Genomic DNA, 25,087 nt, shown 5'->3' on the forward strand with positions numbered 1-25,087 from the left:
GCAGGGACCTTAAAAATAGCCTGCCGAGCAGGGACCTTAATCATAGCCTACTAAGCAGGGACCTTCACATATAGCCTGATACACAGGGACCTTAAACAGCCTACTAAGCAGGGACCTTTACACACATTCACACATCAATCTTATTAAATAAATCTATATCCATCATACCTTATAGAATTTCTGTATCTGGCCAGGTTCGTAACTGTTCATGCGCTGCTATTGTAGTTCTACCTCGGCTGCCAATCCTTCGGAGTGCGTACCTCTCATTAGGTAAACAGTGCGTTACCTCAAAGGGTCCGTGATACTTTGGTTTCAACTTTCCTCTATTCGACAGCTAACAGCGACATCTAATCCTAACGAACTTGCTTCTGTATGTAGTTCGGTTGACAATTCCAGATCAAAAATGTTGAAAATCGGATAAGAAGTCAATCGTACATTTTCACATTTACATGTCCATTCAAAAGATTTTCCCTCACGTAACAGTGCAGATATCGGTGCTGTTAAAGTTGCAAAGTTTTTCACAAGATGTCTAAAATATCCAGCCAGTCCTTTTTCGATCACACCTAAATATTTCACAGATGTTTGGAAAAAGTTACATTTTTGTATATTTGAGGGCGTCAATGTCCTTTCTTAAGTTCTTAAGACATTCTTGAATGGGTCGAGAAGGGTACAACACATCATCAACATAAACAAACGCAATATCGTCTTTAAGTGGTCCAAGGGCTTTAACGATGGCGCTCTGATAATCTGATGGAGAGTTTATGGGATCAAACGGCATTCGGTTATTCTTTTATTTCTTTCGTAACCCACTCGTCCATTCCTGACAAATTCAAGTCATGTTGCTCAAATGCAATTTCTAAATCTTACAAGTCGAAACTGCGCTGCAGCCACACTTAAACCTTCTGCGCAGCCATCTTCAATATTGCTTAAGTAGTTGGCCATTGTCGATAAAATTTCCATGTTTTGTTTTTGGAATCTGTTGTTACTTTCTTGCTGCATTTTGAATAATAACGAATAATAATGTCTTTCTCAGATGCCTTTCTGTTCACAACGTTCGGACTCACTGCGCGTTTGCGTTTTTCACTATTGTCTTTCGTTCACAAAGAAACACAAAAAAAAATTTACTTTTTTTTAGGTCCTTTCATCCGGAAATAATTCACGAGAAGATATCCCACTTCTGATGATAGATTAGCAACTGTTAATCTGTCTTTTTAGTTTGATTAAAACACTAAATTCACAATAATACGCTTTATTACAACAAACGTACTTTAACCCTCAACATCTAAAGCTTGACTGCCTGGTTCTTTCTTAAGAACTGCCCCGATTATTAAATGTAAACAAATACTTCAGATTTGCTTATAAAACAAAACTAGTCTAAATAGATGTGAGCACGTCGCATCGGTCCATCGGAGAAGGTGATGACGTAAGCTAACATATATATATATATATATATATATATATATATAACACATCGTTCAATAAGTCCCGAGACAAACCCAGAAATGGTCCTAGTAGTACCAAACTGGCCACGTTTCCTTAGAGTACGAACCTTTACATGAAACGTGTAAATATTTCACGTCGATCGGACCACAAACAGCAAAATTATCGAGGTTAGAGTAAAGTCACTTTGTAATTTGTTTGAAAAATGGAGAAAAGCGAGTTTCGAGTGTTGATAAAACATTATTTTTTAATGGATAAAAACACCGTAGAAGCCCAGCAATGGCTTGAAAAACATTACCCGGACTCCTCTCCATCCAAACCAACGATTTGTCGGTGGTATGCTGAGTTTAAACGTGGTCGTACGGACACAAACAATGCGGAACGTTCGGGTAGGCCATTGGAGGCCGTTACACCGGAAAATGTGAGTGAAGTGTTAAGAATCGTAATGAAAAATCGCAAAGTGAAGGTCCGTGAGATTGCAGAAATGACACAGATATCATCTGGAAGCGTATTTACAATCCTTCATGAAAAATTGAACATGAAAAAGGTTTTTTCCAAGTGGGTGCCGCCATTGCTTTCAGTGGAACAAAACTGCAAGCGACAAGTCCACGAAAACAAAGGCAAAATTGAACGAGTTGGGCTTTGAGTTGCTTCCCCACTCCCCCCGTATTCTCCAAGAAAAAAAATTTGGCTCAAATGAGGAGGCCATTGGCGAAACTGAATCCTGTTTTGAAAGAAAGGGATAAATCCTTTTATAAACATGGTATAGAAATGTTGGAAAGGCGTTGGAACGATTGCATCACTCTAAAAGTTGATTGATTGATGAATAAAAATGATTTTTGAAGAAAAAAATGTTGTTTTCGTTGTTAGTCTTGGGAAGTATGTAAATTAGCCTTTCCTAACAAATAATAATAGATTTAAGTGAAAACTTCTTTAGCTCTGTTCAAAGTGGTCTCACTGTTGACCAAAAACAAGAACGTGTTCCTGAGCAGTATTTGGCCATGTTTCAACGTAACAAACGGGAATTTTTGCGTCGATACGTGACAATGGATGAAATATGATGGATCCATCACTTCACTCCGGAATCAAAACGATCGCCATCTGAGTGGACAGCAACTGGTGAACCTCGTCCAAAGCACCAGAAAACTCAACAATCGGCTAGAAAGGTTATGGCCTCGGTATTTTGGGATGTGCGTGATGTAATATTCATTGACTATCTTGAGAAAAGAAATACCATCAACAGTGAATATTATACAGTACGAAAAACGTTTGACCCGTCTGAATTTAGAGAGAGACATCATGCATGACAGAGACAGTAGAAGTCAGTCCTATAGTGGGAGACTTACTGTCTCTATTGCACATAGGATTCAGATGGATCAAACTCTGTCCTATATAACATTATTGGAGCATTTGAAGGCCGAAATTGCAAAGAAACGATCGCATGTGACAAAAAAAAGATTGTTTCATCAAGACAACGCACCGTGTCACAAGTCGATCAAAACAATGGCAAAACTACATGAATTGAACTTCGTATTGCTCCCACATCCACTGTATTCGCCAGATTTGGCTCCCAGAGACTACTGGCTGTTCGCAAACCTAAAAAATGCTCGCAGGTAAGAAATTTTGCGGGAATAAAGAGGTTATCGCTGAAACTGAGGTCTATTTTGAGGCTAAAGATAATTCGTTCCATAAAAGTGGTACTGAAATATTAGATTGCGTTGCTCTTGATGGTGAAATAAAAAAAAAACGTGTTTTCTTTGTTAGGCCCGGGACTTTTCAGCCCACGGGTTACATCCCAAAAAAGGCGTTTCTGTGTATTTGATGGGGTATTCACTTTGAAGTGCTGAAACTTGGACAAATTGTTAATGCAGACCTTTATTGTGAGCAACTGGTTCGTATAAACCAATTTTTAGTCGAATAGTATCCGATGATTATCAAGAGAAAAGGCGTCACGACAGGAGCGTAGAAGATACTGCCCCACCCACGATACTCACCCTATATTCCATCTTCTGATTTCCATTTATTCTGTAAATTTTGATGGTATAAAATGCCATGTCGAGAAGTTTTACTTAAAAGGCAATTGATATTTATAGGTCCGGAATTCAAAGTCTACACACTAGGTGGCAAAAAATTGTTGTTTAAAATTAAAGAATTAATTTTTAAATTTACTCGTCTGAATTTAATGTAAGAAAGTGAAATTACCCTTTGGCCCTCCTGATAAACATCATCTCACTTAACTAGCATCTAACTATAATCTTGCTTGCCTCATTTAATATGTTATACCGCTGAGTATGGACAGTAAAGGTCCAATTGATACAATTTACCTCCATTTTGAAAAGCATTTTGTCAAATATTCTCTGTCATTCTTTAAAGTTCTTTTAGACAAGTTGTGATGTTTTAGATTAACAATTAATTTGTGTACACTCATGTCCTCATATTTACTTGATAGGCGACAATACATGGAGTACCGGAATATTTAACGGCATCTCTTCCATCATCAGACGTGCCACAGGGCTCAAATTTTGGAACAGTGCTTTTCCTTATTTTTAATAACAATATTAGTGATTCACTCGCTTGTCAGCCTCTTTTATTAACCAACGATTTGATAAAATGAAATCTCACAACGGTTGTCAAAAATTGCAACGTGATACCCAAATTATTGCGACTTGATTATTCCAGAAATTGGACAACATTTATTTTACTCATGATAAAAATAATAATTCAGATTTGGGTGATTTTTTGACTACTACCCACATCCGTTGTATTGAGGTACTACAACGAAGATATCGTTGATGCCGTGACCGCCGGAATATTGAACGTTGATTGCCCAATCAACAACTTTCTTCTAGCTTGTCCACCTCTGTCAACAATGCCTCCTCCAAAACTACAAAGTGGGACGCCAGTACCTTGCTTATTAATAGGTAGTTTCAATTGATGGCAGAAATATGGTTTTCTTGACTACCCACATCAACATATGCCCTAACAATCAGTCGATAATACAAGGTAACTAATAACTTATCACAATTTTTTTTCACAAATATTAAAAAATCAAAATTAATTTAGAATTTTATGAGATAAGTTACTAAGAGCATTACAGCAACTGAAAGAACCTTTGAAGGCCTGTACCTTAGAAAGCATAATGGTATATAAGTATGGTAAATTGGGTTGAATATGTGGTTAATTAATTTTTATTATTTTTATTTTTATTAATAGCCTTAGAGTCTTTTATTAAAAATATTATACCTTAATTTTGTATATTAATGTAAGATTTCCATTAGACATTTATTCTAATACTCGAAATATCGCAATATTTCACAAAGTTAAAACAACATTATCCTAATCCAAAGTTATTTCCCTCTATTTTAAGGTTATATAAAATAAAGTTTAAATTTGCCAGGTTGTTGTATTACTGTTCAGTCCCAACAGATGTCGCTGTCCACTTTGTTGGTCACCAATATTTAGTAAAGATAGGAATAGGGTAGGGAAGCAGAGGAGTGCCTCTAGCCAATGAGATAACTCTATATATCGACACAAACGAAGTTCCATAACATTGCTGAATGTAGTATGACGAGTAAAGTCACAAAAAAAAAATTATTATCATAAAAAATGACGTTGGCCTGGTGGATTTTTTATTAAATAAATGTACACTGAACCGCAAAATTATGAAATACTTTATGGAATAGTTTTAAGGAAAATCTATGAACATTTATTGGAAAAGAAAAAAATACAATGCTATTAGAGAAAAATTAAATATAACAAAATGTTAACATTTTTCAAGTTAAATTTATTTACACTAATATGGATGTTTTCCACCACATGCGCTAATTACCGATTGATAACGACAACGAACTTATTTTATACCATCCTGATCAATGCCCTCCCGAATATCTATGATCTTTTCCTTTAGTAGGTTTAAAGTATTTGGTGGTGGTTGTTTGTCTTTCCTTATGGTCCCATAGATGTTTAATCGGATTTAAGTCCAGACTTTTAGCTGATCAGTTCATTAGCGGAATATTTACCTCGTCAAGGTAGTCTCTGACTATTCTTGTCATGTAAAAAAGTAAACTCTTCGCCAATAAATGGAGCAAAGGGTACAACATGAAGTTCTAGGATTTCTCTTATATACCTATCAGCCGTTAAACCTCTAACAGTGACAACTAGTTCCATATGTGTCTGCAAACTAATACATCTCCAAATAATAACCGATGTTGCACCAAAAGTAAGAGTTTCAGTTATATTACATTGAGCGTAACGTTCTCCTGGTCATCTATATGATCTTTTACGACGATCACCGATATTTAAAAGAAATCTAAACTCATCAGTAAACTATACATCACTCTTTCAGCTTATCCCCAATGAAGATACTCTTGAGCAAAATTCAGTCGGCCTCTACGGTGTGTTGCAGTCAATAAGAGACCTGTTACAGCACCATATGGGGTTTTACTGTCTTACATTATAAGTCAATGAAAAGCACTCGTTACGTTGTCCAAGGGCTTTGGATTCTTAAATATCTGTTTTGATGTGATGAAATTGTTCTTTTTCATCCATGTCCAGGTCTTCTTTCGTTGGTACCCGTTCCGAAAATCATTTAGTCATTTTTGAAATCAACGATTGTGTCACTTTTAATTGATTTGATATCTCATTTTGACTTATTCCTTCTTCTTAAAGAGGCCACCGCACAATTTACTTTTGACACGTTGCAATCGTTTGCTGTGTTGTTCATTTTAAAGATTTTAAAAAGTTATACTAAGACCGTAAAATACTGTTACAAGCGCAAAACTAATTGTTTCAAAATTACAAGAAATGTCGATTTTTAGTTTTTTTTTGTTTAATGGACAAAAACATATTTTGACAGAAATTTGGATGTAAAAGTTAATAATTTAATATACAGGCCGTTTAAAATTTATGTTCAAAAAAGATATTCAAACCTTGGTAAATATTCCATAATTTTGCGACACAGTGTATATTTTCAAATTAAATTAGTATGACAAAATGTTTGTATTGGAGAAAACTTTGAATAGCTTTTATAGAATAAGTTTTGTTGACTTTAACATTTTTTATCTCATTTTCTGTTGGACTTTTATTAGTTTTTTTTTAAAATCGACTTATTTGCATATTTGATTAAAAAATTTGGGATAAGTTATGAAACACCCTGTATACTAACTGTAAATAGAAACCCAACACCCAGGACGTATTAAGATATTTTTATAAAATTTTGCAGAAGGTCACTTTTAGTTTTTATTAGTGACAATATCACATCCCTGCGATATGTAGATGATCTTTTGGTGCCTTATCTTCTTTCTTACATAAGAAGAAATCTCGGACTAATTTTTCAGCAAGATACACGTCCACACATTGCCAGTAATACTAAACTAGAACCATTCCATCCCATCCCATAATTTTACTACTTTGACCACCCAAATCTCCAGACCTTTCCCCAATCGAACATGCGTAGGATATGAAAGGGCGACGCATAAGAAATTTATAACGCCCTCCATGGATTCTTAATGAACTAAGACGTCAGTTTCAGTGCGCCTGTGATGAGATGCCTCAAAAAAGTCGATAATCTCATTTTAAGATTTTTGTTAAATTTTTTAATCCATTATTATTCTGTAATAAGTTAATATTTTTCTAAATTGAAGTAAATCAATTTCTATTTCTAGATGTCTGTATTTGGAGTTATCTCATTGGCTAGAGGCACGCCTCAACTCCCCTGTAGTTCATTGAAACAATAGCCCGACCTTAAAGTGCATGTGCGAATGTTGGAATCAACTTATGAAACAAATTGGCTCGAAGAGGCACATTTAAAAGTGCCTCTGAGTGCCTCAAAATATTCTTTCTATCTTTGTTTAAATATTAAGTTACACTCTATTTTAATGAATAAAACATAAAAAATGGATTTTTTTAATATTAAGGTTATGTCAATAAAATCATTGTCATAGGTGAGGCACTGCCTCAATAGCCTCCACTGCTACATACATAACTTTTTCCAGATGGTACAATTCCGGTTACATACTGATTTAATTTTTTATTATTATTTATTTAAAAATTACGGTAAAATATTGCCAACATAACTTTAAATTATTAAGCCCATAAGGATATCTTTTAAATATTTGTCTAAAAATATTATTTGAACTTATACTCCATACCTTATATGAATACACTATACTTCTTACTATTTCACTTCTTTGATAGGATCAACTTGCAAATTTCAGAAAATAATCGTGTTTTGTTGTTAAAAATTCTATAATGTCCTATCTGGACGAAAAACACGATCAACAAATGCAGTTGAAGGCCTTCTTCTACGAATCAAACAAAATAATACGAAATTTGCAAAGTTATATTGAATGGAGTATAGACGAATGGAAACACATTCCCTTGCAAATAAGACTCATTCCGCCATATATTCATTCGATCGCTGACAACATACCTAGTACCTGAAAAATGACATATCCAGTGTTATTTTTCTCTTAGAACCCCCCTGGAAGTGGAGGTATAAAGACTCAGTAAAACATTTCTTTAGAATCATTTTGGGAAAATAACACCAACGCTGGTTAGTATCTAGAAGAGCATGTGGTACCTTTTTGGAGTACATGCTTTTCCTAGTTCTTCCATTTTTAACAACTATTTTCAGTTTATCATTATACATCATCGATGCTCACAGTACTTATTTGGGACACCTCTCGGCATGAATCAAATTTAAGTAGCAGTAGAAATGAGCACTAGTCAAAGCTTGATTTCACCACTCTATGTACAGTATAGAGAAGAGGGAGATGTGAGGGACAGGCACCAGAGTCGCTGGAGAACTTTTTGATGGATAGATCATACGTGAATCAGATACTGACGTCAATTATCTTTCCATATGCAGTAGTAATTAACATAAGACCAACTTTGTTTACATGTATGACAATAACAGCCTCACACATCAAGGATTTCAATAGAATTTTTGGAAAACAACAATAATGATGTGTTACCATGGCCAGCACAGTCCCCAGACCTGAACCCCATCAACCACTTGTGGAACATGCTTCAAAGAAGAGTTCTTCGTACGAAAAGGCTAAGAGACAACAGAAGACCTCTTTTTTTAACGCTTCACAGTGCTTGAAATGGGATTCCCCAACAGGACATCGCTTTTAGTTTTCATACATTTTCACACATTTTTAAAATATTCGTCTTCTTAATAAACCTTTGTTAACAGCTTTTTCATTTGTTTCAATAATCTACTTTTCAATTTTGTGTATTCATATTCAAATTAAATTAAAACTGAAGTTTAAAATAAAATTATCGTATATATTTAAATTATCTCTAGACTTTACAAGTTTAGGCGAAATATTTAATCGTTTTATTTTTATATACTCTCTTAACCTAATCTGATAAAAAAATATATACATAGATTTCCCATTCCCTCTGAAGATTAACGAAAAGAAGAATAAGAATCTATAAGAAATGTTAATACTCAGTTATGTTGAAGTTATATTTAAATTGTTCATTTGATATATTATGTATCGTTTATGTATAGTACGAATTTTTAATTTTTTTTATTCTTACCATGAATATATAATAAAGTTTATGGGAATTATTTAATTGTTTTATTTTTATATACCGTCAGAAAAATAAAATTTTAAATATAAAATTTCCCGCCTTTTATAAAGAGAGAGAGATATGTGTAATCTATAAGGAAAGGCAACACCGTATTCAACATGGCAACATGGCCCCATCTCGAAATTACCCCCCTTATGTTGTTTTATAACATTGGGTTGGTACTTCTTGGGTCTTCTATGCTAGACAAACCCAAAACGGTAGATTTGGCAACACTGACTTTATCCTACCTTGCTCATTTCACTCTATATTAGGTTGACTCGTGTGTTGTGCCGGAGCTGAAACACAAGTAAGTACTTTTATTATGTATTTTTTATATAAGATAATAAAAAGACAAATTGCAATGGGTCATTGATGTACAATGAATTTAAGACTTGAAAACAGTTTTGTGAATACTCACCCCGATGATTGATGTCTTTTGTTGGTTGACAAAATTAGGTTAGAATTACTTTAAGTCAAACAACGGTTGATTGTTATAACAACCGTTACTAAAATCAAAAAAATTTTTATTCAAGAGACGTAGGGATTAAATTCAATGTAGGTAAAAAATTCCAATAAACGTTTAACAACAAACCCAAACAAATGTAGATACTCAAACCAGTGCAGACTTGTGAGGTCTGAGTCTGATGAGACACATTATATATAGAAAAAAAAAATAAAACAAAAACAATATTTTATTTATATTTAGGCGTAATTATCAACACTTAATTCGAATGATCAGTACGTTTGTCATGTAAGTTTAGTCCTTAAGATAAATTTTTCAAATCAAAAAGGCCCCTTTTATACCAAATGTCTGTATTACCCTTTAAAAATAAAAGATATGATCAGTAAAATAATTTATTAATTACTTCACTTCTTCTTAGATAATTCTTCTTCGTTTATTTCTTTAACAACAAACATTTTGTCATAGTAATTTAAATTGAAAATATACACTGCGTCGCAAAATTAGGGACACATAAAATTTTAAACGACCTGTATATTAAATTATTAACATTTGCAATTTTTCCATGAAGTATCCAAAAATTTTTGCCAAAATATTTGTTAAACAGAAAAAGACTAAACATCGACAATTCTTGTAATTTTAAAACAATTAGTTTTACACTTGTAACAGTATTTTAGAATTACTTTTTAAAATTTTTAAAGTGAAAAATACAGCAAATAATTGCAACGTTTCAAAAAAAAATGTGTCGGAAGTTGAGAAGTTATCTCATTAGATAGAGGCATGCCTCAGCTCCCCTATCCTACCTATATCTCTACAAAATATAGGTGACCAATATTAACGTGGACAGCGACATCTGTTGGGACTGAACAGCAATTTTAATCTCCATTTTATATAACCTTAAAATAGAGATTAAATTAGGACAATATCTTTAGATTAGGTTAATGTTGTTTTAACTTTGTGCAATATTTCGACCACTAGAATGAATATAAATCTTCCAATAATATACAAAATTGAAGTATAATATTTTTAATTCAAAAGCCCAGGTTATTAATAAAAATAAACTAACCTCATATTCTTAACCTCAAAATAGGCCTATGCGACCCAAATACCAATATGCTTTCTAGAAGAGATATAGGCCCTCAAAGGTTCTTTCAGTTACATAGTACTATCAGCATAGTATTTTTTTCTTTTTCAATAAATGTTCATAGATTTCCTTTAAAACTATTCCATAAAGTATCCCATAAATTTGCGGCGCAGTGTATATTGATTTAATATTGAAACTGAAGAATCATCAATGTTTTAGAACTTCTGTCTGTGTCGATATTTGGAGTTATCTCATTGGCTAGAGGCACGCCTCAACTCCCCTACTCTACCCCTATCCATATCACTACTAAATATTGGTGACCAATATTAAGGTGGACAGCGACATCTATTGGGACTGAACAGTAATAAAAGAACCAGGCAAATTTATATAAGCTTAAAATAGAGATTAAATTAGGGGAATATCTTTGGATTAGGTTAATGTTGTTTTAACTTTGTGAAATATTGTAATATTTCGAGTACTAGAACGAATATCTAATCGAAATCTTACAATAATATACAAAATTAAAGCATAATAATTTTAATTGAAAAACTCAGGTTATTAATAAAAGCGATATATAAAAGCAACACTAACCAAAGAATACCAAAAATAACGATAAATTGATTTGTCCAAGAGACAGGAAGTAGGGAGAGTTATCTCTCTAGTGATAATTTAAGATGGCGGTAAAGATATCTAGAACCACATTATACATTACAGTTTCCTACCCCTGACCTTACCATTGCAACCTTAAAGCGCATGCGTGAATGTTTAGATAGAAATTTTCAAGATTTACTTATGAGACGAATTGGCCCATTTAAAAGTGCCTCTGGAGAAATTTAATATAAAACTGTTATTGCTTATTTAATTGTCGATTTTACAACATATTGCCCTTCTACCTTTGTTTAAATGTAAAGTTATATTCTATTTTAGAGAAATAAAGCATAAAAAATGTATTTTTTAATGTGCATTGCCCTATATGAGATTATTCAGTTCTTCGATGAATCGATCATTGGAGTTTAATAACATCGAGTATCCAAACAAAAAATAACACAAATTTTAGAAGTTTATATATCCCAAACTTTTTAACATGGCTTTATTTACAGCAAATAGCTGACGATAGTTTCCATTAAAGATGGCGGGGAAACACGGTGATGAATACGTGGTCGAGGAGGTCCTCGATGTGAGAATAAACGATGACGGTAAAAAGGAGTATCTACTGAAATGGATCGGCTTCGAGAGCGACGAGAACTCTTGGGAACCCGAGGAGAACTTGGACTGTCCGAGTTTGATTCAAGCGTTCGAAGCCAAAATTGGTGAAGACGTCAGAACTCGCTGGTACGAGCCGGAAAAAATTGTAGGCGCAACTAATTGTTCAGGTATTTGATTTAGTCGTCGATTAAAAGTGTGCAATAACACGTCAATGTTTGTTCCAGGCAAACTTATGTTTGTGATGAAGTGGGTGGGAAAGGACGAGGTTGACTTGGTGGACTCCAAAGAAGCGAATGAAAAATGTCCCCATGTGGTCATTAAATTTTATGAGGAACGTGTACGTTGGAGGGAAAACAAGGAGGATAAGAAGACTTCGTAATTGGTTCGACAGATCTATGTTCAGTCACTCAGTGAAACATTAATAAGTAAAAATAATGTTAAAAACATTTCAAATAAAAATTTTCCAATAAAATAAAGCAATACCATAATTAATTCAAATATTTTATTCCCTTTCTATATTATTATTCTTCATCAGGGAATGTAAGATGTTAAGGTTTAGTTGTAAATAAAAGCTTAAAATGACGAATAGGTCAATTAAGGATATAATTAATCAATTTGTCTTGTCTGTATCTTGGTGGTTTCACTGGAAAACTAGGAAGAAACTCTGGAGAAAAGTTCACGAAACCAACACCTCCAACTGGGAGAATCAATCAATGTGAAGTGAATTAATGTCGTCTATATAGTAGATATCGTACAATTTCTTCTTCAAACCAGTCTTGTCCCAAATATAAGATTGTTTATCTGTAAGATATGGTACTTTACCAGCACCATACCTAAGTAAGGAAACTACTAGGTTACTTAATCAATAGATATCTTGGCAAATAAAATGAAGATATATACATTTTGGAAGATACACGCAACCAAATTTACATTACATCCAGTAATACATAGATTCTTTAGTACTCTGTAGGTCTTCCTTTGTTCTGAAACAGTAAAATTGATCCGCCATGGCATTGAAAAAATTAAAATATTGATGTCCCCTTGTGAAATGTTGGCCTATTCGTCTTGAGGAGTTGTGAGTGAATTTGGCCTCCTTAAAATTGCTTAACCTACCATATCCATATTCAATCTTTGCACTTTTGCTTCTTCTAAAGCATTTTGGCTATTTCTTGTGCGGTGGGGTCGAGATTTATCGTCCATAAAAATGAAATTTTCTCCCAGATTTTGTCTCATGGGTTGAGTAGTCGGTCTGATAACATTTTGAAGGTAGATATTCCCTGTAAATGTATGTAGTGAATCAATCGTTAGCTCTCAATATCCAAACTGACTCTGAGATATCCGAAAAGGAAGATCTATTCATATGAGTCAGAACAGAATACATAACAAATAAGGGGAACTACTTTAAATTTGAGAAAAAAGGCTTACATTAAAAAAACTCTGATATTAATAATAATTGATTTATTATTGTCCATTTTTAAACATCTTATTCATTAAAATAGAAATATAAATAAAAAAGTTATGATGTTCCTATCATATTTGAACCCCACACTATTTAAGATATGGTTTGTATATTTGCTTACAGTTAGTTAGATGATTAATAACATTTTAAGGGTAGAAGTTAGAAGAATTAAAAACTAATGGGCTAGTTCAACCCCTAGGTTCTTAAACCAAGCTATTGAAGAACATGTTACAGACTTCTTGTAAAATTAATGTATAAAAAGATATCACTATACATTTTTGCATTTACAAAATGGACAGGGATAACATCTGTAATAAAAAAATAAAGAATACTTGGTGTATGCTTATCAATAATGGGTTTTCAACCAATTCCGACTATCAATCTGATCCAAAAAAATTTAAAGAGTAGTTTAATATATTGACAATAGTTTAATATTTTAAAAATTTAAGGTTTATCTTGAATGAAAAGTAATTTTCATTTATACTTTCAGAATTATTTGTTATTTATATATAACAAACCAAAAGATAAAAATAAAAATTTTAACATTTGCAAATAATTTAAAGTCAATTAGAAAACCATATTTTAACAATTTGAATAAAAAGTATATTTTTTCCAATATTTTTCATGAGAAAAATGTTATTATTTAATTCTACAATATGTACCAATTGTCAAAAATTCATAGGGGAATACCCCGATCAATTGTCTTATTTTCTACCTATTTAATATAAGATAGTGGATTTCAGTAAGGTGGCATTAAAATAAAAAACTGTGAAATTCATAGACCTTTTTATTGCCACTTTTTTGACACAAGACAAAAAAAGTTGAATGAGTATTTCTCACATAATTGGACCACACAGTAAAATATATACATTAGTGTTAATATGATATGAATAATAACATATTGAGAGTAATTTATAATATTTATATAAATATACATATACATGAGGCAGACATTATTGGTCTAGTATGACTCCCAGATTCTCAAGTGAAGCTATTGAAGAGCATGTGGCCTTGCTAAATTACTGAACTGCCTAGAAAGGTGGTTAAACAAAAATATATTTATAATACTATAATATCTCTAATAGAAATATAAATAGAACATAGTGTATCCCATAAAACATCAATAAACAAGAACTTTTGGATTCATTTGTCTAGATCTGATCCAAAGTTCCTTGCTTCCTCTGAGACGAATATTTTATAGGACCTACAAAGTGTTCTGTAAATTATTGTCAATATATTTTCAATCAATTCCAACAATCAAAAATATAAAGAAAACTTACCGTTTCCTCTGGATTTCCAATAGACAGGATCTTGTGGATTCATTTGTCTAGATCTGTTATTTAAACTTGTTTGATCCATCTGAGATGTATTTACAGGATCTACAAAACGTTATAAAAATTGTTGTCAATATGTTTGCATTCTGATCTAAGAATATAAAGAAAACTTACTGTGTCCTCTGGAACTCCAATACACAGGATCTTGTGGATTCATTTGTCTAGATCTGTTATTTAAAGTTGTTTGATCCAACTGAGATGTATTTACAGGAACTACAAAACGTTATAAAAATTATTGTCAATATGTTTGCCTTCTGATCTAAAAATATAAAGAAAACTTACTGTGTCCTATGGAACTCCAATACACAGGATCTTGTGGATTCATTTGTCTAGATCTGTTATTTAAAGTTGTTTGATCCAACTGAGATGTATTTACAAAACGTTATAAAAATTATTGTCAATATGTTTGCCTTCTGATCTAAAAATATAAAGAAAACTTACTGTGTCCTATGGAACTCCAATACACAGGATCTTGTGGATTCATTTGTCTAGATCTGTTATTTAAAGTTGTTTGATCCAACTGAGATGTATTTACAGGATCTACAAAACGTTATAAAAATTATTGTCAATATGTTTGCCTTCTGATCTAAAAATATAAAGAAAACTTACTGTGTCCTATGGAACTCCAGTACACAGGATCTTGTGGATTCATTTGTCTAGATCTGTTATTTAAAGTGGTTTGACCAATCTGAGATGTACTTACAGGATCTACAAAACGTTATAAAAATTGTTGTGAATATGTTTGAAATCTGTTCTAAAAATATAAATAAAACTTACTGTGTCCTCTGGAACTCCAATATACAAGATCTTGTGGATTCAGTTGTCTAGATCTGTTGTTCAAAGCATGTTTATCCATTGCAGTCAATTTATTTTTAAAGTCTGCAAAATATTATACCTAATATTTTTACGTACTCACTCACAATACTCACCTAACTCCTTTATTAAGTTGCTTTCAATTGCTGCAGTTGAGCACTTCGGAACCACTTGATATTTGCATCAAATCACCAAATATCTGTTGGTTAAATAGTCAGTTGGCTAATATCCAGAGCATCAGCGCAGTTGCCAAAATAATCTTTATACCTTGCAATCAAAATTTATTAATCGTTAATTACACATACTTTACCAAGCTATTAGTTCACAAATAAACAAATGAAGAACATGTAGAAAAACAGACAATAACACTAATCTTAAAGTGGTGGTGCTAAACTTAATGGTCATTAGATATTTTAGTAGGACAGTGATAATTTATTCCACTTGGCAACAAATCAAGGTGTCCTCTATTGATCAACAATAATTCGTAATTCGGGGAACCCCTCGGTGGATTATAAAGAGTGTCCGAAATAAACTGTATTTTTTAAAAAGAATAATTGATATGCGGTTTCGAAACCAGTGAAGTCCCACAGTGATAACATTTTTAAACAATGATTTTTTCGCACACTTATTAAGTTATAGTAATTTATCTAAAAATAACGATCATTTATGAGATTATTGATATTTTTTAGTCACAAAGAACAATGAAAATAGATTTTTTGGTAAAAATCTAAACAAAAAATTCATTTTAAAATAAAAAAATTAAATTAATTAGAGATGACACTCCCATAAATTGACCCTCTAGGTTGATTTTACCGTGTGAGGTCAAATAATGGATCTGCCTGTTAATAACGTAGATCAATTATAAGATATAATTGAGCCTCAATGGAATGGATTCTATTAAACATAAAATATCGTACCTTGTTCCAAGAGTATTTTGTTTCTCGTGTTGTTCATTGTTTTCATTAATTGTTTTGTAAACTAGGATATGGTATTAAATTAAAATAATGGAATAAACAAAATGTGAAATACCTGAATTATGCATGCATTTTATTTTTTCCCAATATATAGTTCTTAAGACTTGTATTTTCACATTTGGGTACCAAACAAAGGTACAACAACAAAACCACATCGTAGAAAAGTAATGTAGTTGCTTTTAAGTTTTATCATGCTATCAAACAGAAAATAATAGAGTACTCAGTTATAATACTCACCTATCTCTTGTATTAAGTTGCCACTTGTAGTTGAATAGTCCGGAACCACTTGTTATTTGTCTTAAATAATAAATATCGGTTGGTTAAATAATTAAAGAAATCTTTGCCTGTAGCCAGAGTGTGAGCATAATATTCCCATTAATTCCCATTATTTTCCATCAAAATTCATTATTTAAACTTACTGTATCAGTCTATTTGTTTACAAATAAACAAATAAAATACAATTATTAAAAAAACAGTAATACTAAATTTAAAATAGTGATGCTAAGCCAAATGACCTTTAGGTATTTTAGTAAAATAAGAATCATTCTCTAGACGCAGTGAAAGTGTCCTTTATTGATCAACAAGGCGGTAATTCGGGGAACCCCCCAATAGATTATATATTATGTTCTGAATAAACATTGTATTTTTTAAAACTGATAATTTATACGCGGTTTCGATGCCAGTGAAATCATACAGAGATGATTACATGATAAAAAGATTAAAAATTTATAAATGGAACCATTTTTAAATAATAAAATAAAATATTAATTGGAAATGAGTCTTATAAAATATAAATATAAATACTATAAAAGGCCCTCAAGGGCACCAGACCTTAATCAATTTTAATTTGCCAGTCAATTACATGAAAATTTTGATAATACATTTTGAAATTTTAAATAAATATTTTAACTTGTCACATGAATGAAACACTTTATTCATTTTTTTTTTAATTTTAAATTAAATATTAGTATTTTATTATTATTTTTACGACTTCTTTAATTTTAAATTAAATATTTCAATTCTTTTTAATTTAAATTAGATATTTCATTTAATTTTTCTTTAATTTAAATCAAATATTTTATTATTTTTTAATTTTAATTAAATATTTTATTAATTTTTTAATTTGAATACAATATTTTTACTTTTAATTTATATTTTTTATTTAAATATTTTTAAAAAATAAATATTTTATTACTTTTTTATTTTTAAATTAAATATTTCATTTTTTATTTAATATAAATCAAATATATTATTAATATTTTTTTAATTTTAATTAAATGTTTTAATTTTTAAATTTGAATAAAATATTTAGATTTTTTTTTTAATTTATATTTTTTTATTTTAAATTAAATAGTTAATATTTATTTGTTTGTTTAATTTTTTCTCAATTTAAATTAAATATGTTATTTTTTTAATTTTTATATTAAATATTTCAATTCTTTAATATTTAATATTTAATTTAAATATTTTATTATTTTTTAACTTTGAATAAAATATTTAGTTTTTTCTTTTAATTTATATTTTTTTATTTTAAGTTAAATAGTTAATATCTATTTGTTTGTATGTTTTTTAATTTAAAAAAATATTTAGTTTTTTATTTTAATTTATATTTTTTTAGTTAAATATTTTTATTTTTATTATTATTTTTTTTTTTTTTTTGTAAAAATTATATGTTTTACTATTTTTTAATTCAAATTCATTATTTTGTTATTTTTTTAAATTTTAATTAAATAAAACAAAGCTTAAGTTAAAAAAATGTCATTCAAAACATTAGTATTTTATTTTTATTTTTTAATTTTTCAATTATATTTTTTCAATTTTAATTAGATATCTTATTTTTTTAATTTGAATAAAATACTTAGTTTTTTCCTTTTTAAGTATATATGTTTATTATTTTTTATGTTAAGCTTTTTTCTTTATTTTAATTTTATTATATTTTTTTTTAAATTTTAATTATAGATTTTATTATTTTTTTAATTTGAATAAAATACTTAGTTTAATTTATATTTTTTTATTTTAAGTTAAATAGTTAATATTTATTTGTTTTATTTTAAATGAATTTAAATTAAATATTTTATTACTTCTTTAATTTTAAATTAAATATTTCAATTCTTTTTAATTTAAATAAATTTATTTTATTTTTTTAGTAAAAATTGTATATTTTATTATTCATTTAATTTAAATTATATGTAATATAAATATTTCATTATTTTTTAATTTTCAATTGTATATTTTAATTTTTTTTTATAAATTTTAATTAAACATTTTTAATTTTTTTAATTTAAATTATGCATATATTTTATTAACTTTTTAATTTTAAATTAAATATTTCATCTTTTTGTTTAATTTAAATCAAATATTTATTATTTTTTGAATGAAATATTTAGTTTTTTTTTTTAATTAATTTTTTTATTTTAAGTTAAGTATTTTTATTTTTTTTTTGTAAAAATTATACATTTTATTATTGTTTAATTTAAATTAAATATTTTAACTTTAAATAAATCTTAATAGTTAAAAAATTATATTCAAAATGAGGCGTGGAAATAATTAAAAAAATGGCATTCAAAATACGGTGTGAAAAAAGTTTATTACATAGAATTGTTAGTATATATTTTAGGATAATATATTCTAAATTCAAATATCAATATTCATGTATTCAAATTTTGACCACCTATTTTAGAAATACCTTGTATTTAATCATTGAAAACACATTTTGTGTAATCTGGGTTGCCTATTAATTATAAAGATTATCATTTTTCTCTTATTTTAAAAAAATTTCGTCGATAAAAATATTAATGAATTGTTCAAATGAATAGTGTATATGTAATAAATAATTTTAAAACAATTTAAAAAGCTTTAATCATTGACTTATAATTTAAAAGATTTATGATTTACTTGGCTTGTTTACCATTAACAGAAGCCTGTATATTGGACTAACCCTAACTTGTGTGTTTACAATTTTTTAGTAAGTATTTATATTTATTGGGTTTAAAAAATCTGAATTTTCTATGTTAGATGATATATTCATTATGTGAAAACACTAATAGTAAAAATGATTAAAATCCTAAGAAATATCCACAATTTCATTTATAATACGAAGAGTTTACATACTGCGATTTATTTCTAGATATGAATGATGAATTTTACAATGCAATTAAACGAATCAAGAAACAGAAGTTGGTGCAGCAAAATCCCAAAGAGGACAAATTTGTCGAGATGTATTTGGTTGAGTGGAAGGACGGCTCGAAAGATTCATGGGTGCCATCCATTAACATAAGTAAGTTTTCTGCACATACGATTACGTGTACTAAAATTGTTCACTTTAGCATTTCCAATTCTTCGACAATTCAAAATGGAACAGAAACAAATGTGGAAGGACTACGAAATGTGAGTGTAATGGGAAATAGTGAAAATATTAAACTAAAGATCAAATGATGCAGGAACCAGTTGGAGCCACTTCAAAGGAAATTCTATACGAAAATGTTACTGGAAGAGGACTCAGTTGATAGGGAACTTCGAGAGCAGTTCGATGAACTGTGTCGAACTAGTCCTGTGCCTTTGGCGTTCGAGAGACGGTTGCCTGTAAGAAAAATTATAAACGCCTTCGAATATAGAGGTATGTTACGTTACAATTTCTGATTAATATAAGTCACTAAATTTTAATAATTCAGGCAAAATTATGTACGTTGTGGCGTGGAAACACATAAACAAAGTGGATATAATCCCGGCCAAATTGTGCAACGTAAAAATCCCGCAGTACGTGATCAGATATTTGGAAAGCAAGCTTTGGATTGTGAATATGCACGGTGAAACGATTCGGTGGGCTGAAGATGAAGATGAAGATTTTGAATGGAAAACCGCCCCGCCGGAAATAATTGAGAAACAAAAAATCGATTATAGTCCCCTAGTAAGTTTTGAAGAAACGTATCACTCAGATGAGGATAGCATTTCTGAGGATGCCGCACATTCAGATCATTTTAATGATGATGATAGTGAAAGTCCTGATGATGAAGTGCATGAATAAGATTTTATTACACATACACCAATGAACAATTGCATTAACTACTTTTATAAGTAGCAAAATTATTGTGTGTACTTTTGAATTTTATAAGTAACAATTTTATTATAAACAGACCCTGAGTCATTATGATGAAGTTCATGAATAAGATCAAGATTTTATTACACATACACCAGTAAATTATTTAATTGGCACTTGTATACTATTATAAGCTGCAAATTTATTGTGTGTACTTTTAAATTTTATATTATTATTTTATTTAAGTAATAAATTTGTTTTAAATGGTCTTTGAACCATAATGATGAATTTTATGAATAAGTTTAAGATTTTATCACACTTACATCAGTAAATTATTGAATTAGGACTTTCATAAACTTCAAAGCTGTGATGATGAAGTTCATTAATATTTTATTACACACAGTAAAATATTGTATTGGCACTTATATACTATTATAAGCTGTAAATTAATTTTGGGTACTTTTAAATTTCATATTCTTTCTTTATTTAAGTAATAATTTTTTTACAAACAAACTGAGCTGTGATGATGAAGTTCATGCACAAGATTAATATTTTAATACACACCGTAAATTATTGTATTGGCACTTATATAGTATTATAAGCTGCACATTTATCGTGTGTACTTTTAAATTTTATATTAGTTCTTTATTTAAGTAATAAATTTGTTTTAAACAGTCTTTGAGCAATGATAATGAAGTTCATGAATAAGATTAAGGTTTTATTACACATATACCAGTACTTAGTTGAATTGGCCCTTATATACTATTATAAGTAGCAAATTTATTGTGTGCACTTTTAAATTTTATAAGTAACAAATTTATTTATTATAAACAGACCTTCAGTCATGATGATAGGTTCAAAATCAAGATTTTATTATACAAGATTAAAATTATATTACACATACACCAGTAAATTATTGAATTCACAAATTTATTGTGTACTTCAAATAAGACATACAAATGTATATAAAATTTTAATCATTCATTAACTTCATCATTATAACTCAAAGTCTGTTTGAAACAAATTTATTACTTAAAGAATTAATATACCAAATATACCAATAAAATTGGTATTTATATTCTGTTATATTTTATGTAAATTATAAGTATTATATAAGCACAGTGGTATGTTTTATTTCTTTGCCTAAATAAACTCTATATTTGGGACATTCGGATGCCTAGAAACACTAAGGAGGATGTTTCGGTTTAGGGTTCCTTCCCTGGGCATGATATAAGACAATTACACTGTTTACAGGTGGTTATAACAAAGGGTACCCAACAAAGTATTAAATTGGATTTTATAAATAATTTGACTAGATAATATTGCCAAATATGTTTAATTAATATCTCCATTTTAGTTTTAGAAGTATATTATTTGTAAATCAGACTATTAAGAAGTATAGTAAATAATATATTCAGGAATCAAAAGTCACTTACACAGAAAAATTATTTATTAAATAATAAAAAACTAAAATATTATTTCTTTTTTCCTTTCTTATTTGACTGTTCCTTTACAGATCCATCTACATCCCTCGCTGGTTGCCAATTTAGTGGTTTCTTCCTGTACATTGGCCAAGGTGGAATTGTAAGCTAAACAAATGAAATATGTTAATCAAAGTCAAGTTATGCTTGATTAATAAAACTCACCAATGCAGCCAGAACAAAGCCGGCGCCGAGAATATACACTGTTTGCGAAAACTGTTGAATAATGTAGCCCCAAACAACACCGACAATACCAAACAGGGTGATTATTACTCTGGACAATTTTTCTGCTCGCGCTTGACCCTCAAAGTCCTATTTGAAAATGTTGAATGAACAATATATTATTTTTGCACGACCAAACTCACCATATGCGTGGGAATTGAACTAAATAAATCCATTTTTAATTTTCTGTTTTCGATATTGCAGATTGTTGACGTGTTTTTACCAGACTGACATCGGTTCTTCTTCTTCTTTCAAATGTGAAACGTCAACCACAGATAGCGGGGCATGGAACACACACTGGGACGACTAGTTGAGGTAATAAAATGACGTTTCGCTACTAGATGTCTCCACAATAGGAAAGCTACTTCTTTAATTCATTTTTCCAATTTTAAATCAAAAATATTATTATGCCTTTAGAGTAATTTAAAAATTAATATAATAAATTAATAGAAGTATTCGAAAGTTAATTTTTTTTTTAAATTTCAGAAATTGACAATAGTTTAATATTTTAAAAATTTAAGGTTTATCTTGAATGAAAAGTTATTAACATTTACACTTTCAGAATTGTGTATTATTTATATATAACAAACCAAAAGATAAATATAAAAATTTGGAGAATTGCAAATAATTTAGTCAATTTTATTTTAGAAAACCATATTTTAACAATTTTAACAAAAAATATATTTTTTCCAATATGAGAAAAATGTTATTATTTAATTCTGTAATTAATTGACTATTTGATATGTACCAATTGACAAAAATTCATAGGGGAATACCCTGATCAATTGTCATATTTTCTACCTATTTAATATAAGATAGTGGATTTCTGTAGGACTAAAATAAAAAGCTGTGAAATTCATAGACCTTTTTATTATCTCTTTTTTAACACCGAGATATAAATAAAAAAGTTGAATGAATATTTCTCACATAATTGGACCACACAGATATAAATATAAAAGTTGAATGAGTATTTCCCACATAATTGAACCATACAGTAAAATATATACATTAGAGTTAATATTATATGATTAATAACATATTGAGAGTAATTTATAATATTTATATAAATATACATATATGTGAGGCAGACGTTATTGGTCTATTATGACCCCCCAGATTCTTAAGCGAAGCTATTGAAGAGCCTGTTGCCTTGTTAAATTAATGAACTGCCTAGAAAGGTGGTTAAACAAAAAAATATTTATATTACTATAATATCTCTAATAAAAATATAAATAGAACATAGTGTATCCCATAAAACGCCAATAAACAAGAACTTTTGGATTCATTTGTCTAGATCAGATCCAAAATTTCTTGATTCCTCTGAGGCGAATATTTTATAGGATCTACAAAGTATTCTATAAATTATTATCAATATATTTTCAATCAATTCCAACTATTAAAAATATAAAAAAAACTTATCGCTTCCCCTGGATTTCCAATAGACAGGATCTTGTGGATTCATTTGTCTAGATCTGTTATTTAAAGTTGTTTGATCCATCTGAGATGTATTTACAGGATCTACAAAACGTTATAAAAATTATTGTCAATATGTTTACAATCTGATCTAAAAATATACAGAAAACTTACTGTGTCCTCTGGAATTCCAATACACAGGATCTTGTGGATTCATTTGTCTAGACCTGTTATTTAAAGTTGTTTGATACATCTGAGATGTATTTACAGGATCTACAAAACGTTATAAAAATTATTGTCAATATGTTTGCAATCTGATCTAAAAATATACAGAAAACTTACTGTGTCCTCTGGAACTCCAATACACAGGATCTTGTGGATTCATTTGTCTAGACCTGTTATTTAAAGTTGTTTGATACATCTGAGATGTACTTACATGATCTACAAAACGTTATACAAATAATTGTCAATATGTTAGCAATCTGATCTAAAAATTTAAAGAAAACTTACTGTGTCCTCTGGAACTCCAATACACAGGATCTTGTGGATTCAATTGTCTAGATCTGTTGTTCAATGCATGTTGATCCATTGTAGTCAATTTAATTTTAAAATCTGCAAAATATTATACCTAATATATTTATGTATTCACTCACAACACTCACCTAACTCCGATATTAAGTTGCTTTTAACTGCTGCAGTTGAGCACTTCGGAAACACTTGATATTTGTCTCAAATCACAAATATCTGTTGGTTAAATAGTCAGTTGGCTACTATCCAGAGAAACAGCGCAGTTGCTAAAGTAATTATTATACCTTGCAATCAAAATTTATTGTTCGTTAATTACACGTATTTTACCAAGCTATTAGTTCACAAATAATCAAATGAAAGACATGTAGAAAAACAAACAATAACACTAATCTTAAAGTGGTGGTGCTAAACTTAATGGTCATTGGATATTTTAGCAGGACAGCGATTATTTATTCCACGTGGCAACAAACCAAGGTGTCCTCTATTGATCAACAATAATTCGTAATTCGGGGAACCCCTCGGTGGATTATAAAGAGTGTCCGAAATAAACTGTATTTTTTAAAAAGAATAATTGATATGCGGTTTCGAAATCAGTGAAGTCCCACAGTGATGACATTTTTAAACAATGATTTTTTCGCACACTTATTAAGTTATAGTAATTATCTAAAAATAACGATCATTTATGAGATTATTGATATTTTTTAGTCACAAAGAACAATGAAAATAGATTTTTTGGCAAAAATCTAAACAAAAAATTCATTTTAAAATAAAAAAATTAAATTAATTAGAGATGACACTCCCATAAATTGACCCTCTAGGTCACCAGACCTTAATCCATTTGATTTTATCATGTGAGGTCGAATAATGGATCTGCCTGTTAATAAGATATAATTGTGCCTCAAAAACGGCTTTGATAATTGGTATTAATCAAAAGCACCTATTTTTCTAAATCGTGCTAAGAATATGAAAATTAAACAGTTTTAATAAATATTCATTCAGTGGTGTAGAAAATACGTACCAAATTAAAATACGACTGTATCAAAGGTTACCGTAATA

At 29.7% G+C, this 25,087-nt stretch overlaps 5 protein-coding genes and 1 long non-coding RNA gene across 15 annotated transcripts; 3 read left to right on the plus strand and 3 right to left on the minus strand.

Moving 5' to 3' along the window:
- The first annotated feature begins 1,645 nt into the window (after nt 1–1,645).
- On the plus strand, nt 1,646–2,086 carry LOC109604479 (protein GVQW3-like). Its single transcript, XM_020021010.1, has one exon. It carries the CDS (start codon nt 1,646–1,648, stop codon nt 2,084–2,086), a length of 441 nt encoding a protein of 146 aa, XP_019876569.1.
- Nucleotides 2,087–9,014: 6,928 nt separating this feature from the next.
- Nucleotides 9,015–9,515, minus strand: LOC126265939 (uncharacterized). Its single transcript, XR_007548414.1, has 2 exons — nt 9,440–9,515; nt 9,015–9,317 (listed from the first exon to the last, which is right to left on the minus strand). It is a non-coding gene; the product is annotated as an uncharacterized LOC126265939 (long non-coding RNA).
- Nucleotides 9,259–12,263, plus strand: LOC109604481 (chromobox protein homolog 1-like). 2 transcript variants are annotated; one of them, XM_049968867.1, is made up of 3 exons: nt 9,259–9,328; nt 11,666–11,938; nt 11,996–12,263. In XM_049968867.1, exons 2-3 carry the CDS (start codon nt 11,695–11,697, stop codon nt 12,148–12,150), a joined length of 399 nt encoding a protein of 132 aa, XP_049824824.1. In that variant the 5' UTR covers nt 9,259–9,328; nt 11,666–11,694; the 3' UTR covers nt 12,151–12,263. The 2 variants fall into 2 exon arrangements, with proteins under 2 accessions (XP_049824824.1, XP_019876570.1); XM_020021011.2 differs by lacking the exon at nt 9,259–9,328 and adding an exon at nt 9,568–9,580.
- A 1,736-nt stretch (nt 12,264–13,999) lies between these two features.
- LOC109604478 (uncharacterized) lies at nt 14,000–25,036 on the minus strand. Of its 8 annotated transcripts, XM_049968523.1 has the most exons (9): nt 24,166–25,028; nt 24,014–24,115; nt 23,846–23,944; nt 23,731–23,776; nt 15,174–15,226; nt 15,006–15,104; nt 14,679–14,777; nt 14,511–14,609; nt 14,000–14,446 (listed from the first exon to the last, which is right to left on the minus strand). In XM_049968523.1, exons 2-9 carry the CDS (start codon nt 24,090–24,092, stop codon nt 14,382–14,384), a joined length of 639 nt encoding a protein of 212 aa, XP_049824480.1. In that variant the 5' UTR covers nt 24,093–24,115; nt 24,166–25,028; the 3' UTR covers nt 14,000–14,381. The 8 variants fall into 8 exon arrangements, with proteins under 8 accessions (XP_049824480.1, XP_049824481.1, XP_049824488.1 ...); XM_049968524.1 differs by lacking the exon at nt 15,174–15,226 and having other exon boundaries at nt 23,678–23,776; nt 24,171–25,036; XM_049968531.1 differs by lacking the exons at nt 15,174–15,226; nt 23,731–23,776 and adding an exon at nt 23,678–23,730 and having other exon boundaries at nt 23,899–23,944; nt 24,166–25,031.
- Nucleotides 19,129–21,508, plus strand: LOC109604483 (chromobox protein homolog 1). Of its 2 annotated transcripts, XM_020021017.2 has the most exons (5): nt 19,129–19,316; nt 19,479–19,628; nt 19,678–19,738; nt 19,792–19,967; nt 20,023–21,508. In XM_020021017.2, exons 2-5 carry the CDS (start codon nt 19,481–19,483, stop codon nt 20,373–20,375), a joined length of 738 nt encoding a protein of 245 aa, XP_019876576.1. In that variant the 5' UTR covers nt 19,129–19,316; nt 19,479–19,480; the 3' UTR covers nt 20,376–21,508. The 2 variants fall into 2 exon arrangements, with proteins under 2 accessions (XP_019876576.1, XP_019876575.1); XM_020021016.2 differs by lacking the exon at nt 19,129–19,316 and having other exon boundaries at nt 19,375–19,628.
- Nucleotides 21,785–22,390, minus strand: LOC109604484 (signal peptidase complex subunit 1). Its single transcript, XM_020021018.2, has 3 exons — nt 22,234–22,390; nt 22,034–22,180; nt 21,785–21,976 (listed from the first exon to the last, which is right to left on the minus strand). The coding sequence occupies exons 1-3, from the start codon at nt 22,264–22,266 to the stop codon at nt 21,863–21,865; spliced, it is 294 nt and encodes a 97-aa protein (XP_019876577.1). The 5' UTR covers nt 22,267–22,390; the 3' UTR covers nt 21,785–21,862.
- Nucleotides 25,037–25,087: the final 51 nt, after the last annotated feature.

The sequence above is a fragment of the Aethina tumida genome, chromosome 6 (genome assembly GCF_024364675.1).
Source record: "Aethina tumida isolate Nest 87 chromosome 6, icAetTumi1.1, whole genome shotgun sequence".
NCBI classification, from domain to species: Eukaryota; Metazoa; Arthropoda; class Insecta; order Coleoptera; family Nitidulidae; genus Aethina; species Aethina tumida.

Coding starts and splice junctions, on each gene's coding strand:
- LOC109604478 (XM_049968524.1), bottom strand. CDS start 24,092: ATGGATCAACATGCATTGAACAACAGATCTAGACAATTGAATCCACAA. Junction 23,777..23,845: donor TTGGAGTTCCAGAGGACACA/GTAAGTTTTCTG, acceptor AACGTTTTGTAG/ATCCTGTAAATACATCTCAG. Junction 14,610..14,678: donor TTGGAGTTCCAGAGGACACA/GTAAGTTTTCTT, acceptor AACGTTTTGTAG/ATCCTGTAAATACATCTCAG.
- LOC109604483 (XM_020021017.2), top strand. CDS start 19,481: ATGAATGATGAATTTTACAATGCAATTAAACGAATCAAGAAACAGAAG. Junction 19,629..19,677: donor GGTGCCATCCATTAACATAA/GTAAGTTTTCTG, acceptor TGTTCACTTTAG/CATTTCCAATTCTTCGACAA. Junction 19,968..20,022: donor AAACGCCTTCGAATATAGAG/GTATGTTACGTT, acceptor TTAATAATTCAG/GCAAAATTATGTACGTTGTG.
- LOC109604479 (XM_020021010.1), top strand. CDS start 1,646: ATGGAGAAAAGCGAGTTTCGAGTGTTGATAAAACATTATTTTTTAATG.
- LOC109604484 (XM_020021018.2), bottom strand. CDS start 22,266: ATGGATTTATTTAGTTCAATTCCCACGCATATG. Junction 22,181..22,233: donor GTTCAATTCCCACGCATATG/GTGAGTTTGGTC, acceptor ATTTTCAAATAG/GACTTTGAGGGTCAAGCGCG. Junction 21,977..22,033: donor GCTTTGTTCTGGCTGCATTG/GTGAGTTTTATT, acceptor TCATTTGTTTAG/CTTACAATTCCACCTTGGCC.
- LOC109604481 (XM_049968867.1), top strand. CDS start 11,695: ATGGCGGGGAAACACGGTGATGAATACGTGGTCGAGGAGGTCCTCGAT. Junction 11,939..11,995: donor AGGCGCAACTAATTGTTCAG/GTATTTGATTTA, acceptor TGTTTGTTCCAG/GCAAACTTATGTTTGTGATG.